Source organism: Chenopodium album, chromosome 3 (genome assembly GCF_948465745.1).
Source record: "Chenopodium album chromosome 3, dcCheAlbu1.1, whole genome shotgun sequence".
Classification (NCBI taxonomy): domain Eukaryota; kingdom Viridiplantae; phylum Streptophyta; class Magnoliopsida; order Caryophyllales; family Amaranthaceae; genus Chenopodium; species Chenopodium album.
The window spans coordinates 2,358,889-2,375,295 of NC_137836.1; the positions used below are offsets into that span (position 1 = coordinate 2,358,889).

At 33.3% G+C, this 16,407-nt stretch overlaps 1 protein-coding gene and 1 long non-coding RNA gene across 2 annotated transcripts; both read left to right on the plus strand.

Moving 5' to 3' along the window:
* Window positions 1-2,945: 2,945 nt before the first annotated feature.
* Window positions 2,946-7,509, plus strand: LOC145623699 (uncharacterized). Its single transcript, XR_014110188.1, has 3 exons — window positions 2,946-3,200; window positions 3,509-3,567; window positions 6,563-7,509. It is a non-coding gene; the product is annotated as an uncharacterized LOC145623699 (long non-coding RNA).
* A 4,138-nt stretch (window positions 7,510-11,647) lies between these two features.
* On the plus strand, window positions 11,648-14,912 carry LOC145623698 (3-ketoacyl-CoA synthase 11-like). Its single transcript, XM_081676555.1, has 2 exons — window positions 11,648-12,598; window positions 13,881-14,912. Exons 1-2 carry the CDS (start codon window positions 11,783-11,785, stop codon window positions 14,664-14,666), a joined length of 1,602 nt encoding a protein of 533 aa, XP_081532681.1. The 5' UTR covers window positions 11,648-11,782; the 3' UTR covers window positions 14,667-14,912.
* The last annotated feature ends 1,495 nt before the right edge of the window (window positions 14,913-16,407 follow it).

The following is a 16,407-nucleotide window of genomic DNA, read 5'->3' on the forward strand; positions in this document are numbered from 1 at the left end:
TTAAACAAAAACATTACTCTACCATTTAATTAAAGCAAAAGATTAGGTTTGTTGTTATGCCCTAATTTATTTCCTAATATTCCCTTGTTTCTTAGTTATTCACTTGCATTTTTTAGCTCTTTGTAACCATTTTCTACTAATACTCTTCTTTAGTGGGTTAAGATTTATTTGACTTTTGTAGGATCTAGAAGTTTTCGATCATTTTCTTCTTAAAAAAGAGGTCATGAGCGATTACGTACGTCAGTGAATGAAGGTTCTAGTCCACCTAATCAAGCAAAATTTTGGGACATACATGATCGGGCGAGGTTTGGGAAGCAACATGCGGAAGTATTACTTTTGTATCCGACCTCCACCGTGTCGATTGGGTGGGTTGTTTGGTTATTTAGACGTAGGATGCAAACATGCAGTGGAGCAATAGCGTTTTATCTTCAACACACTTCATGCCCGTTAGATCTAAAGCCAATTTCCTTTAGCACAACAGCTTTAAAAAGACTTTCAACCCTCTTTTACATATGTGAGGTTGCGTGGTCTACTCAAGTAAGGCTTTGTGGAAGCGATTTTCTTAGTTTATGGGTTTCAAGTTTTTGGACTATAAGTAGTTTTTGTAAAGCTCAACTAAGCATACTTAGATAATTATGATTAGTTTTCTAATTTGCTTACTAGAACTCTGGTTTTTTTTTTAATTAATTACTTCAAGTTCAAGCTTTCCTCTTCATAGGCATTTTGACACATTGTTCCATCAAATCAACTTGCTTTTACTTGCTTTTCTGAATATTTTGTTCTTCAAAAATATTCAAAGAAGGTATTGCTTTCCTCCATTATGTGAGGGTTTCAAAAGGGATCATTTATAATGAGGATAATTAAATTGTCACTTTTCAGTAATAGAACTTGATTTATTTTCCAATCCATTGGGATTCCATTGAAAGAATGGAGTCAACCTCAAAAGTATTGCATACAAGAAGAGTCAAAGTTACCTTAATCCCATCAGATGAATCCAATAATAGCTAATTCATTCTTAAATAAGCCATTGAATTTAGTAAAGTGTTGAGAAAATGAATTCTAAAATATCAATTGAGTGCCTCTATGATAGGATAGATGTGACATTTAGTGACATCGCAAAGGTACCTCTTACATGTTAATGGTGTTTTATGATGTAACACATTATAATATCTAATAAGTGTAAGTTGGCCATTATGAAAAAAAAATGATAGAATTATGTGTTTTGCATAAAATAGAGATCAAATGAATTTATTCAAACTCTCGAATGCACTTTTTAGCTATTTACCAATTAGGTGGTGCACTCAAGAGCTTAGTGCTCATGATACACTTGGTTAAAATGACAATCTATGTTCTTTCAACATAAAGTATATGCTATTTAGGTTTAAATGTGTTTTTTAAAAAATTTTATGCATTTTCATTATGATCTTGATTTTTAACAAATTAAATGTCTATTCGGGGTTTAAAAAATACATTTTATGATTTTTTTTAATGTATATATCTATGAAGTATAATTATTATGTCTTACACCCATCTATGTGTTCATTAGTCCATGTTCTTTATAATTTGCCCTTTTTATATTTTGAGTTAGACCTTGTTTGGTGGTAGCGTTTGATGTACTGGTTAGTTTTTTTTTAACCAACTTAGTGTTTTGACCAATTTAAGAGTGTTCGATGAGGCATTGGTTTGATAGAGGTAAGCGTTAGAGGTAATGTTTTGGTAAGTTTTTCAAATGTTAAAAATTGTGACGTTTCAAAGATAGCATGTAGGAGGAAATACTAGTTGATCGGTCTGATTAACAAGCAATATAAATCAGGGGGTATATGGGATATTTTATTTGTTTAATTAGGGATAATTTTGTAAGTTTCATCCCTTTCTTCCTCCATTATCCATTCTTCCATTACATCAACCCACCTTCTTCCTCCATGAAATCTCAATTGTAGACCACCACCACCACACCACACCATCTAAGGTGTTAAAATTGCTTCCGTGAAGAAGATGCTACCCTAAGGGTTTGATATGACCCTAGTTTACACCCTTTTGCTACTAGTATATCTTTTTGTTACCGCTACGAAGCGACGCTGGAGTGGTTGTTGAGGGAGGAAGAAGAAGAGGGATGCAGAGAGGACCTTTCAGAGAGGAACACGGAGTTGTGATAGTGATGGCGGCTGTCGAACATGAGAAGATGGAGATGATTGGGGTGGTTCATGGTTGACCGGTGAAATGACAGAGGGATAATAATGGTAGTGCGGTGACTTCGTGATGAGAGATGACCGGCGGGATGATAGGGAGTAGACAGAATGGTGGTGGTTTGTCTCTCGTGAATGGTGATGTTAGATCTAAGTGTTTTTTTTTTTTTTTTTTTTTTTTTTTTTTTTTTTTTTTTAAAAAAAAAAACATAAAAAGTGTATTATATTGCAAAGCTGACCCACAAGAGGGGCCAATTTTACAATATTTTGTTAATCAACGTGATTGAATGGGGCAACCTCTAACAGGTAGCGTTTGAAAATTTTGGTTACTTTTTTACAAGTAAAACAATACTCTAATACTTTAGGATTCGTTTGGCATTGTTGTGTTTTTCTGTTTTTTTGGGGTTTTAAAAGTATATGATATATGTCCCATAATGTATCAAAAATTATTTAAACATATTAAAATCATGATAATTTTAAAAATTAACAACTGAAAAGTAAAAATACCTTTTTCTTGTTTTCTCATTTAGGTTTTTGGTTTTCCAAAAAAAAATGAAAGTAAAAACCGAAACTGATATCAAACAAGCCCTTAGTACTTCAATTGCTTCATTTGCCACTCACTCACTCCGCTAGTTAGAAGTTACTACTAGTCTACTACTCACTCCCTACTATTAATTGATAGCTACTTGTTATACCGATAGCTACCTGTTTCTTGACTGTTTTAAAGTCACCGCTTCACTAGTTATGCCGAACAGGACCATAGTGTGACTACTGACTAGCACGTTATGTTACTCTGTACTCCGTAATTGAATTGTGGTTGCATAAACAAGCATTTTTTTGTACCAAATGTCCAAAGTAAACCACTAGTTCGACAGTTCTCATTAAAGGCGGCAAATCAGCAACAAAAGAGGAATTAGGGTTTATAGAAGGTGTATTGTCGACGAATCCTTCAAATTCCAAGTTCTTGATTCCTCTCCATTTCTACATTGCAATGTTCATCTTTTCAAAGATATGGTAAACATAAATATTAGTAATAATGAAAAAAAAGTTAATTCTTTTTCGGTTTATTTTAGCTTTCACTTTTCAATTGATTTTCTTTTTTTTTTTTTTTTTTTTGGAGAAATACAGTAAACTAGCCGTTGGATTGTGCCTTATGTTGCTTTCAAAATATAGACATTCACATTGCTTTCAAAATTTTAGATTAAATATTTTAAAAATTTCCTTTATTCAGTAATTGATTTATTTATTTATAGTTTTATCTTTGAATTTAATTAAATGGTTCAATATCTGCCTTAATTTTGTAAATAATTTCACTATTTCAGATTGATCTGCTGTTGGTGGCACAACATGACAACAAGTGCATTCTATGCATTTAATTATGGTAAAATATCTTTGCTTTATTTTAATTTGCTTGATTTTTGATGTTTGTTATGTTATGATGCAACTGAAAATGAACATGTATTGACTAAAATATGAAATTGTTATATTGATATGCTGGAAATGTAGCTCTAATTGAACATTCATTATTGATAATGACTAAAAGATGGTATAATTGAATTGGGTTATAAAATATGAATGAGAAAGCTGAAAGTTTATTAGCTTGAAATGGTCCGTTTGCTGGTTAGAACTACAAATAAAATAACCTCAATTATTAAGTTTCGAGCTTTAGTTTATGACCTTGCAAGGAAATCACATGATCCAAACCAATCAAACTGTCTTGTTTATAGGTCTAACAGCAATTTCTTGTTTTTTTTTTTTTTTTTTTTTTTTTTTTTTTTTTTTTTTTTGTATTGGGAATATGGAGTTGGGTGCTTTGCATTTTGTGATTTAAAAGCAAAGAGGATGAATAATAATGGACTTTAGGCAGCATGTTATACTTAATATTTTGTTTTGTCGGGCCTTTATGGCATGTTTCTAAGAATTACAACTTTTATGTTGGTGTGCTTGTGTGAATGCCAAGCCTTGTTAGACTTTCAAAGTGATAATTTTTTTTGTTGCTAACCCAATTAGCTAAACCAAAGGCTAATAAACCTCTTCCGAGTATCTATGGCTTCCCCAATGTGCAATCACACCTAATCTCATGGACTCATGCAGCTTTAAGAATTTAAGTATAACACCTTAGTTTCCTGACAATCCAGATTGTTTTTTCCATAGGGGTTGTTTATTTAGGGGGATAGGGGATGAGGTTTAAGGATAATGAAGTGGTAAAAGAATAAGGACTTGCTATATTGGACCTTTTTTTTTTTTAGTTTTTCTTTTCCGTTCAATTCAGTCTAGTCTAGTTAGTTTTCTCTTGGAAATTTAATTCCATTTGGTCTAATTCAAACCCATCCAGTTCAAAAGAATAAGGCCTAAGTATTTGTGTTTTATTATGGACTTATGGAGGGTGGGAGTTATAGGGGATAGGGCTAGGGACAAAACCTCATAAGGGGAAGAAATATGAAAGGGCTATTTATTTAAGGGTATACTTCATATTAATGAAAAGAAAGGAAGAAGGAGAGATAGGGAGTGTTATTAAGGGTATATTAATATTAATGATCTTGTTACTTATACCACCATTATTATCAACTTATACCGATCAAAGGAAACCACTTATATCCTTATTCAATCTATCAATATTCTATCCTTATTACTCGTTTGCATCCCTGTCATCCCTATCCCTCATACCCAATGCCCTAATAGAGAAATTTATGCCTTTTTTTTTTTTTCATTTTAATGCAACACAATCCATCTAGATACAATTCTTATTGTAATTAAGACGTAAAGATTCATTATGATAGTAATACTTAATCTAGTATTCATAATACAAATGAATTAAATAAGCAAGAACATTTAATCTAATAAATTTAGATATTCACTAATCATGCAATCAAATCAATAGTTAGGGTTAGCCATACCCTAGAATGCCTAGATTAATAAATCACTCTAGCGTAGTTAAAGATGTAAAACAAAGCATAAAGAAAACGTCATTTAAAAAAAGCAAGAAAAGAGAGAGAGTACAAAACTTAGTTAACTGTAGAGAATCTTACAGAAAATATAGATCATCCAAATTCAGTCCCCAAAACTTAAGCATAAATTATTATATGAAAATAATAATAATAATAATAATAATAATGGTTGTCCTCTAAAATTGGGTTAAGGAAGTATTTGCAGGTCTTTAGAACATATAAACTGACTTAGCAATGCTGTAAACAAGGATTGAGTTCGGCTCGTATGGCACAGTTGTGCAAGGTGGTCTGGAATTCTGGATGCAATTAGGAAATGCATGGATGTTCACGTTGCCCATAATTTTGAATTAAAGCTTTGTTTGAGAATCTTAGACTAAAGTATATCATTAAAAAGCTTCACTGGAAAGCTCTTAAGCACTGAGTTAAGCTCTACTTTCCATCCTAATTGGCCTTACAGCAAGATCATTTGTAAATATAAAGATAGGGACAAAATAGTGTGACATTTGTAGTCTTTGTTTATCTTTTGATACCACTTTGCATCTTCCTTAATTATAACGTGTTTTTGGTCTATAATATGTCATGCGATTCTTGTATTCATTTATCGGTGCTCAAAATTATCTAGATCACAGAATAATCTATGAAAGTGACATTGTACACAAGTAATCAAAATATATGAGATTCAAGTGCAAAACATGCAATTGCATCCCAATATTCAACTAAATGGTGTTAAATTATGGGCTAATCAAAAGGTGTTGAAGGGTCTTGATTGCCTCAGTGCACCCCAAACCTTTTGATACAATGATACGTCAGACAAGCCCAAATTGGAAGACCAAGTAGAGAGTTTTCTCTGCTGTTTTCCCTTTGATAGATCTAGCTGCCATTTTCCATTTTCTCTCCCAGCTATAGGCTATCCCTGAAATCCCTATCCAGTGCTTTATCTTATATCAGATTCCTTCAACAAAACCACATTCTCAACTGCAAGTAGTAATCCTGCACTCGAGGAAAAGAAGACAAAGATTTAAAATAGTAGTTCTGCAGTTGATAAAAAGGATTCAGTTCGGACCTCTTCTGGATTTTGTTGCAAGATGAAAAAATACATTGGAAGTTGGTCGAAATTTTGCTTGTAATTTAGCTGACTTGAGTAGCATATGACACTATGACAGCTATACTATTCTGAATCTTGTTGGTGTGTTCAGCCCTTTGATAATGGTTGTATTGTTTCTGGTAGCTGGTGGCTAGTGGCTTTGGGTTCATGCCTTCTTTGTCCCAACATTATTAAACCTTGGTAACTTGGTTATGATTGGTTTGTGTTTCTGTTTGTGTTCATCCTTGAGTTATTACTATTTGCACTTGGTGGCTTGGTGCCTTCATTTGTCTTAATTCTATCCTTACTCTCAACTTGAGTAACTTTGATTTTCCATTTACCAGGTGGTGCAGTTCCAGCCTTGGCTCAACTTGGGTTTTTATCATATAATGTCGGTCTTCATCATATAATGCCACGAGTTGTTTTCATCACATTCTTCTCAGGGTGACTAGACACAATTCTAGGATATCCTCAACTTATTAATGTACAGCTGTTTGATACAGAGGTATAAGTTTGATGCTATTGCCAATTTGGGACTGAACACGTCATTGTGTACCAAGACTTCACGATCTTGCTTGAGTCAAACAATGAGGTTATGCTCATTTTAGTAGGGTTCTCTATCATGCTCCATTGCAGTACTTTTAAGTCACTTTCCTTACCATATGTATACGGCTATACGTATATTTGATATTTTGAGGGCCTAATTCCATAAAGAAGAGGGCCTGCTATTCCTCTATTTATTTTCTTTGGCACAAAAATTCCTTCACTTTGTTCCCTCTCTTCCCATTGCTCAGTGTCACAATCCCATTCTTCTTTAATTCTTTTGCCGTTGTTTGGAGATACCGTCACCAGCTTGGAAGTTGGGCATAATTTCTTTCCATTTCCTTAGTTACCAATCTACACACTCTCTGCTTCACATTTAGAGTGGCTGCAGGAAATAGAGAGTTAGGTTGCCATCATGGTTTGTCTTGGATAAAGTCCTTGTAGAAGTTTTGATTTTATATTATACATTAATATGTACAAAGGGAAGACCTAAATGCTTAAAAGAAAGACAAAGTGGACAAGTAGTGATACCCTTTGATAGATCATGGGAAAAAAATGTAAGTTCCTGTATTTGGTTCGAGTAGTGCGCCAAAGCAATTGAGCCTGTGTATCAGAATTAATTGCCATTGAACTCAAATTCACATACTTGTGATCTTGACAATACATGCTTGTCACTGGGCTAGGTCTTCTGTGTGTATTAGGACTTGGGTGTGATACTGAATTAAATCAACTTGTTCTTTATTTTTAATTTTAAAGGTATTTGATTCAAAAAACAGAGTAGTTAATCCAGTCATTAGCATGCAGCCAGCTTAAATGCTTGACAATCATAGTAGTCTACTATGATATATTGAAGAGGCTTATGCACTCTTCCTCTGAGCCTTTTTTTCCCCTCTTACTGGCTGAAAAGCGGACAAGTTGGTCAGCAGCACATAATAGCTGCTTCGCATTACTTAGAAATAAAACACTCAGTAATGTAGATGTATGCTCAGACTCAATACCGCAGCAGCTAATAAGCCACACTTTGTCTTGTTTTGTTGACAGGAGAAGCGTATTGAGAAGTAGTTACCAAGCTCTTTGACCCATGTCAATCGATTTTAGTTTTGTAAGCAAAAGAAAATTCTGAGATTGAATGTTTATATTCACCTACAGTGCTAATATATAACCACAAAATCTAGCTAGCTTAGGTGTGGTGAAAATTTAAAGACTTGCAAAATTCTTAAAAGTTTTAAACAACTATTTTTTCTGGGTGTAGAAATATCTTACATACCTCTGAGGTTGCTTGATGAAGGCAGCGATATACTGTGCCTATTAAGAGCGTACGTCATCAAGTTTAGACTCCATTTACAGCCAATATTACTATGCATATGTTGAACATAAGCACTTTGTCACTAGCAAAAATCTGGAAAATTTGTGTTTTATAGCTCTGATTTGATTCTCTAAGAATCGTAGCCTCCAAATGATGTGTCCTATCTGCAGTAATCAGTTAATCATATATGTAGGATTTTCTTTCCTTCTGATCTTGACCTGTAGATTGATACTGTTAGTAGGGACTTGTATGGTCAATGATATTGTCATTTAGCACTAATGTTGAGATTAAGATGTTTATTAGCCATTATACCAGTATCGACGATCACCATCTGATATGACAAGTTGGTTAGTAGGAAAGTGTCAAGAACATCAGCTAGGAAGTGCCTGTTTCATGGATTTGAGAGGACATTTCGTGGCTACGGTCTCTTTCCCGAGTGTCTTAGTAGTGTTGGACCTGTTGATATCTATTATCTAGTGTATATGGCTGTAAAATTTTTCGTAGATCGATTAAATTGCTATTCTAGTTGTAATCTTTTTGACTTGAGTAAAACTGGATTGCAGAAATTTAAAAGTTGGGGTTATCAATCAGAACTACATGATGTAAATTTGTGTTCTGATGATGATCTCCATACCTTTTATCTTTTCATAAAAAAAATATTCTGACAGATTGTAATATCTGCTCCTGATATACAGGATTTAACTTCTATCATTATATATGGTGTTATCAGTTTATAAAATTGAAACAGATCTATGTCCCTTATACATCAGTTTATTGCAGCAACTGGATTTTATGCTCCATGCCATTACTGCGTTCTTGGTGTTTGATAGATAGCCTATGTTATTTGATAGTTTTCAGAGATAACGATCAAATGTTAGTGTGATACTACAGATCTAGGAGCAGCTTCTGCTTTTGCTGTAAATTGGAGTCCCCAAATATCAAAATGTATACCAGATTTCTAAAGGTTAGCTTGGCCTATCTTCTTCATGCTTGAAATCTGAATTTTTTGTGTCAGATCAGTTTCAGAAACAAGCGGGTTTCAGAACTGTTTGAACTTCTCTTAACAGGATTAGTATAAGAACTAAAACTTTTGAACCTTTTAACTAGTTGAAAAATGAAACTAACAACTTGAATGACAACTATCTTAGTTAATTGAATTGAAGGTGGACAAAAATAAGGTATGTCGTCTACATTATTGTTCTTTATGGCTCTTTAGCTGATTCCCTAGATACAATCAACTACTTTAGTCCTCTAATTTCAAAAAGGCTCATGTTCTTGCGTGCAATAACATGAACATTGCTTTTGAACAACACATTTTGCATACATTACATATGTCCCCACGAATTTCATTAAGTCGCTTATTAGTAAAGTTGACTTTTATGTGAATTAACTTATTAGATTTATGCAAGTTTTTGGATCCAATCAACTTAATTGAATTTCTCTTATTGTTGTAGGAAGACAAGATTAACAAGATCAACACACAAATCCACAAACCCAAGTCCTCCTCATTGAACCATATACAAACAGCTAATGGCTCTAAGAATGGTTAGTCTCATTCCTTATTGCATTGAGTCACACTGATTTCTCAAGTAAGATCACTGTTTTTTTTTTTTTTTTTGACACATTTTGACCATTACAAAATTCAAGATCGCATAAAACACGAGTTATAAATTATGAATTACTCCGTATTATCAACACCGTATAATTATACTTACAAATTCATATATTTCTCTATCTCACATTTTTCATTGTCCTTTGACTTTAATGTCAAAGACTCCTCCGTCTCATATATTCCATTACACTTTGACATATTCCATTACACATTGACTTTAATGTCAAAGACAAGTTTGACTATTACCTACCATACTATAGAAAATACGTTTACATAAGAGATCTTGATAGATTTGTAATTCTCTCAATAAGTACGATTGAATTATTAATAAGTTTTAATAATAATAATTCAAACATACAAGTACATAATAATGGCCAAATAAATGTAGGGCCAAAATGATTTGAGGATTCTTTTGGTGATTAATTAGTTCACAATCTCTCCAGCAAAGCAGCAGTGATACTGAAATTAAAATAATTGCTTAATATCATCCTAATTAAAGAATAAAAAAAAAAAAAGAAGGTAAATTTTATGCCTAAATTTGTGTACCCTCAACTATTTACTTGACCATTAAATAAGCGTACTAACTCCAGCAATATGGGGGGTACATCTTTCGTAAACATCTTCATCACTGGCTGTAAAATTGATGAAGATGATAACAGTTGGAACAAGTATTACTCTCTTTAATTCTTTGGACAACTATCAGCTAGTTGCCCATATGGTCTTAATATGTCCAACCTGTACCCATAAAATCATATGCCCCCACCAAACGAGTAAAACCTCTATGTGATGTAACAGGGGGATGAATCCCGAAATTCCGAATTATCGACAGGATAGGTTACAATCAAATTTGAATTACTCTGTAGTATGTACTTTATATCTTTTACTCATTATGTTTATTTTGTTACATCGATTTGATTTTTACTTTATTCAAACTTCTGTACAAAATAATCTCAAAATTCGATCATGTTACTATGTTAGAAAAAAAAAAAAAAATTGAGGTGTGTTCAATTCACTTGAATTTTACTAATTTGAACTTATGATTTACTGAGCTGAGTTGAACTGAACTGATTGGAGCTGAATTGAACTGAACTAGATTGTTTATGAGAGAAAGAAATTAGGAACTGAACTGAACTGAATTGAACTGAAATTAAGCTGAAAAGAACAGGCCATAATTTGGTCTAGGATGGACTAACTCGAGGATAACTATTTTGGATATAATTGAGCTTTTCTAGCCCTTATTAACCTTTATGGCTCTATCAAAACTTATTTTTCTTAAACTTAACATATCCAAACTTATGTAAATTTATTACTCTACGGTTTATATTTGGAACTCATTTTTCCTTAAAACTAGTGAAAGTAAGTAAAGAGAATAGAGCCTTAGAGAGAAGATATTTTTACAAAAAAAAAAAAAAAGAAAAAAAAAAAAAAAAAAAACCTAGTCATTTTCGAGAGATAAATGTACCTATGTGACATTTCAATTAGGTTAATCCAACATGTGTCGCAGTTGTTGTAATAAAATCCGTTGAAAGTAAAAGTCCGAGAAAAAACAAAAAAAAACGCGATTTGTTACTCATAATAGCTTAGGAAGACCCTAGTGTGAACTCAATAATGTTAAAAAGGTCAAGATACACAAGAGTGTACAAATTGATTCATCATTAAGACGTGTTGTAAATTAAATTTGGCAGTCAAAAAATAATGGCTCAATCATCATAAATTATGCAATTGGAGAAAATAAAAATAAACTTTGTATACTATATTAATTGCATAAAACCTGCCATTTCCCTGCTGAACGCCTACCCAAATTAAATTAAATTGTTTGTTACATAATTTCCCATCTCATGCCATAAACCAAAGAATTATTCAAAGGCGCGCATTCAATTAAAAGTTCGTTGGGGTAGTTGGTATAGTTGTACCATCAATCTTAATAACCTCATCTTTTCTCTTATTTCCCACGTTATATTCTCTTGTTCGTTGGTCTACTTTGTATCTTCTTACATACTTTCTTTTCCCTATAAATTACCTTACTCTTTTGCCTCTTTCCCTCCATCCCAAATTTTTTGGAAACTTTCATTTTTTTTTTTTTTACATAAATTCTCTCAAAAAATGGCACAAGAAATGAGTCGAAACACGGAAGCCAATGGTACTAGGGGTGACAACAAGATGAGTGGTAACGATAATAATAGTAATAATGGTAACAATTATAAGCTTCCGAACTTCAATCAGTCGGTCCGATTGAAGTACGTTAAGCTAGGGTATCATTATTTAATCTCGAATTTTTTGTATCTAATGTTAGTCCCTTTGATGCTTACGGTCTTAAGTAGTGTACACGTTTCAGTACATTCGCTCCAAGGGTTGGTTCAGTTGTCACTAGACCTTGTTAAGTATAATATGGTCACGGTGTTTATGTGCACAGCCTTGTTGGTCTTTCTTGGTACTCTATACTTCATGAGTCGGCCTAGAAAGATATACTTGGTTAACTTCGCGTGTTACAAGCCCGATCCATCTAGGAAAGTTAGTAGGGAGATTTTCATGGATCGAACCTATAGAGTCGGGGCTTTCACACAAGAAAACATAGATTTTCAAAAGAAGATCTTAGAAAGGTCGGGTTTAGGTCAAGATACGTACTTCCCCGACGCTTTGATCAACGTCCCACACAACCCGTGCATGGACTTGGCTCGAAAGGAGGCCGAATTGGTGATGTTTGGAGCCATTGATGAATTGTTGGCTAAGACTAAGGTGAAGGCTAAGGATATAGGGATTTTGGTTGTAAATTGTAGCTTGTTCAACCCGACACCGTCTTTGTCCGCTATGATTGTTAACCATTACAAGCTTAGAGGCAACATTCTGAGCTACAATCTTGGTGGTATGGGTTGCAGTGCTGGCCTCATTTCCATTGATCTTGCCAAGGAACTTCTTCAGGTATTTATTTATATAATTTTTAATACCTCCGTTTAATATTAGTGGCAACTTTGAAATATTTTATTATTTATCACAGCTATTATATAATCATATCATTTACATAATAACATGCTTAATGAATCTAAATCAAAATTTAAAATTATAATTTTCTTGATATATAGGAGTATGACACTACACTTGATTTTGTTGGTGGGAGTCATTAAGTATTGTAGAATAATGTAGCTCAAATTTGGGCAGTTTCTTTTGGAGTGATTAGGATTCCCTTAAAAGTGAGGAATAAAATTGCTCACTTTTTTTGTTGTCATTTAAAAAAATGTCCCCTATTTCGTAAGCCTATCTAACTTTCTATATATGTCAAAAGTTACTCAAATTTTTTATAAAATAGACCAAAAGATGAACCACAATTTTACTCTTTTATCATTTCTTTTTCCTCGTGTAAATAATGGTAAAATGGATGTTTATGTACACTCAAAGTAATAAATAGAAGAATAAGAATTCATGTTTGACTTTTAGGGACATTTTTGGAAGTTTGAATTATATACTACTCCCTCCGTCCCAAAAAGAACGACCCATTTGGGTTGATTACGCGGGTATTAAGGAAGTTAAGTAAAAAGAAGTAAAAGTATATTGGAAAGATAAATTTACATGGGGTTTGTAAAAAAATAGAGAGAGAAAGTAATAAAATAACATGGAAAATGAAATTTTTATATAGGGAAGCTAATTTTGCACAAATATTGTTGCAAATTGGTGGTGTTTTAATGCAAATGGGTCATTCTTTTTGGGACAAAGTTTTGGCCAAATGGATCGTTCTTTTTGGGACGGAGGGAGTAATGAGTAGCATAATTTAGATTCTAAGATCCACTCTCTAAAATTCGTAAAGTTTCCGCTTAAAATTTACGCATAGTGATAACTTGTTACACTTTGGATAAAGAATTGTTTATAATAAGATCATTAAATTAAGTGTTCAGCTAATTAATATTGATAACAAGAAAGCATGAAGGGTAGGTCAGTTAGGTCAAGTACAACAACAACTACTACTATATCTTATTCTTTAATTAATAATTTAATTTAATTCCATTGTTCTTATTGGACGTACTTACACATTTGTAAGTCCAATTGTCCATGATTAAGATTAAAATTGTCTTTAAATCTTATGTTGCTTATGATTTCCCTAAGAAAGTTGTTAAATTAATTATTTTTATAGTGATATTTATTGCTTAATTGTTTTTTTTTTTTTTCTTAGAAGATTTAATAATTAATTACTCTTTGTACGCAAATGTAGGTACATGGTAACACCTATGCTTTGGTAGTGAGCACGGAGAACATCACACAAAATTGGTACAAGGGAAATGATCGATCGATGTTGTTATCAAATTGCCTCTTCCGTAAGGGAGGAGCTGCCATCCTTCTCTCGAATCGACCTACTGATAGACGTCGTTCTAAGTATCAACTTGTACACACGGTTCGTACCCACAAGGGGGCAGATGACAAAAGTTACTCTTGTGTATACCAAAAAGAAGACGAAGATATGAAAATCGGAGTTTCTCTCTCAAAAGACCTAATGGCCGTAGCTGGGGAAGCCCTAAAGGCCAACATTACAACCCTAGGGCCATTAGTCCTTCCCGTGTCTGAACAACTATTATTTTTTGTCACACTAGTCGCGAGAAAAGCATTCAAAATGAAAATTAAGCCGTACATTCCCGATTTTAAGTTAGCAATTGAGCATTTTTGCATCCATGCTGGTGGAAGGGCGGTGTTAGACGAGTTAGAGAAGAACCTCGATCTCTCATCGTGGCACATGGAACCGTCTAGGATGACACTTTATAGGTTCGGTAACACGTCTAGTAGCTCATTGTGGTACGAATTGGCTTACGCCGAAGCCAAGGGAAGGATCAAGAAAGGTCATAGGACATGGCAAATTGCATTCGGATCAGGATTCAAGTGTAATAGCGCGGTTTGGGAAGCATTGAAGACCATTAATCCAGCAAAGGAGCAAAACCCTTGGATTGATGAGATTGATAATTTCCCAGTTCATGTTCCAAGATTATCTCCTGTTAATAGCTCCTAATTATTCTCATTATTATTCTTAATTTATCGCTTTCTTTTCTAGTAAATGTGAAATATAAGTATTAGTTCATCTTATATTTTACAAGAAACTTGAACAGATATCATTTATTTCATCTATATTATGTAGTTTGATTGTTGTAGTTCACAGAAAAAAAGAGCTTTGGACGAGATTAAATTTGTTATATTTTTTTGTTAATTCTTTTGTTACAAATGCGAGCTAATGATAATCAAAGTGTGATTTTATTAATCTTGTATCAACCAATTTCTTATCATTGTCCTTATGTTTTATTTAATCTATAAATTAAAGATAACCACAAAGAGTACTGATGTAGACTATAAAAACGTGTTCCCAAGTAGCGAGAACTTGCAACTCAAATCTTGTTTACAACTAAAGGTCTGTTCTTTTCAGCTTAATTTCAGTTCAGTTTCAATCAGTTTATTTCAGTTCAGTTTCTAATTTTCTTCTCTCATAAACAATTCATTTCAACTTTATTCAGTTCAATTCAGCTCCAATCAATTCAATTTAGTAAATCAGAACAGGCCCTAAGTCGTACTCTTGTCCACATGTTTGAACTCTGCGAAGTGGTGTGTGTCGTAGCAAGCATATGAGGCACACTCCTATATCTTTCGGTGTACCATCAAATTTGTGCAATTGATCCAACCAAAGACAATTTATTGACAACCTAATCACAAATAATTCATTAAATACACACGTCAATTAATTTTTTATCTTCACATCTTATGTTAAATTATAGTAACAACGTGTAGAGTAATCACAAAACCCCTCTATGAACTATTATAATTAATGTTTTTTTTTTTGACACAATATTATAACTAATGTTAAAAGACAGTTGTAACCACTAGGTTGGTGTGACAACAAAAAAATGCGTCGTCTTTTTTTCTCTGTTTTACCGCTCTCTTAAATACCCTTTATATGAGAGTCCATTGAGCTTGAATGTGGATGCTATTTATGCAACTTGGGCATCACACACCCAGTGCGATATACTCCATTTGAAAGGTCGGAAGGGTATATGAGATTTGAATCCGTAACCTTCTTATCATGTTGGCTCTTGATATCATGTTAATGGACCAATTCAACCAAAAACTTAAATTGATAGTTAAAGCCCAGGATTGATGTATAAAGTCTATCATCATTTGCCGCCATTTCGCAACACCACCTCTAGACTAGCTCTTCCCCTCGGCAAAGAGGTCGACGAGCTAGAATTCAACACTCCTTTAATTTACTCCCCTACTTAGAATCGCCGTCCTTTTATAAAATGAGTGTAGCAGCAAATTTAGTATGAGAGGTTTCCCATCAAATTCTACAATTTTATCCATAGCCGTTAAAATGTTCGTACAACAAATTAAGTAATTGAAGTATACCGGCTAGTAATTGAAGTCTTCGATCATGCATCTTAATGCATGTATCATCCCATCTTAATCATCTTAACTACTCCTCATTACGAAATGAGTCTCATATTTTGCTTCTTAGAATTTGGATGACGTGTCTGGAATTTTGGACACCTAAGTCTCAAACTTTTAAATCTCATACTTCCTCCGTTCTTTTATTATTGCACCACTTGCCTTTTTAGGAAGTTTTACAAATATTGCACCATTTCCTCTTTAGGAAAAAAATTATTTGTGTTCACACTACAAATACCCAACATATCCTTACTTTTTCACACTTATTTTTTAGTTTATCAATATGTCACATGGACAATTTTGTATTTTTACCTTTCTCT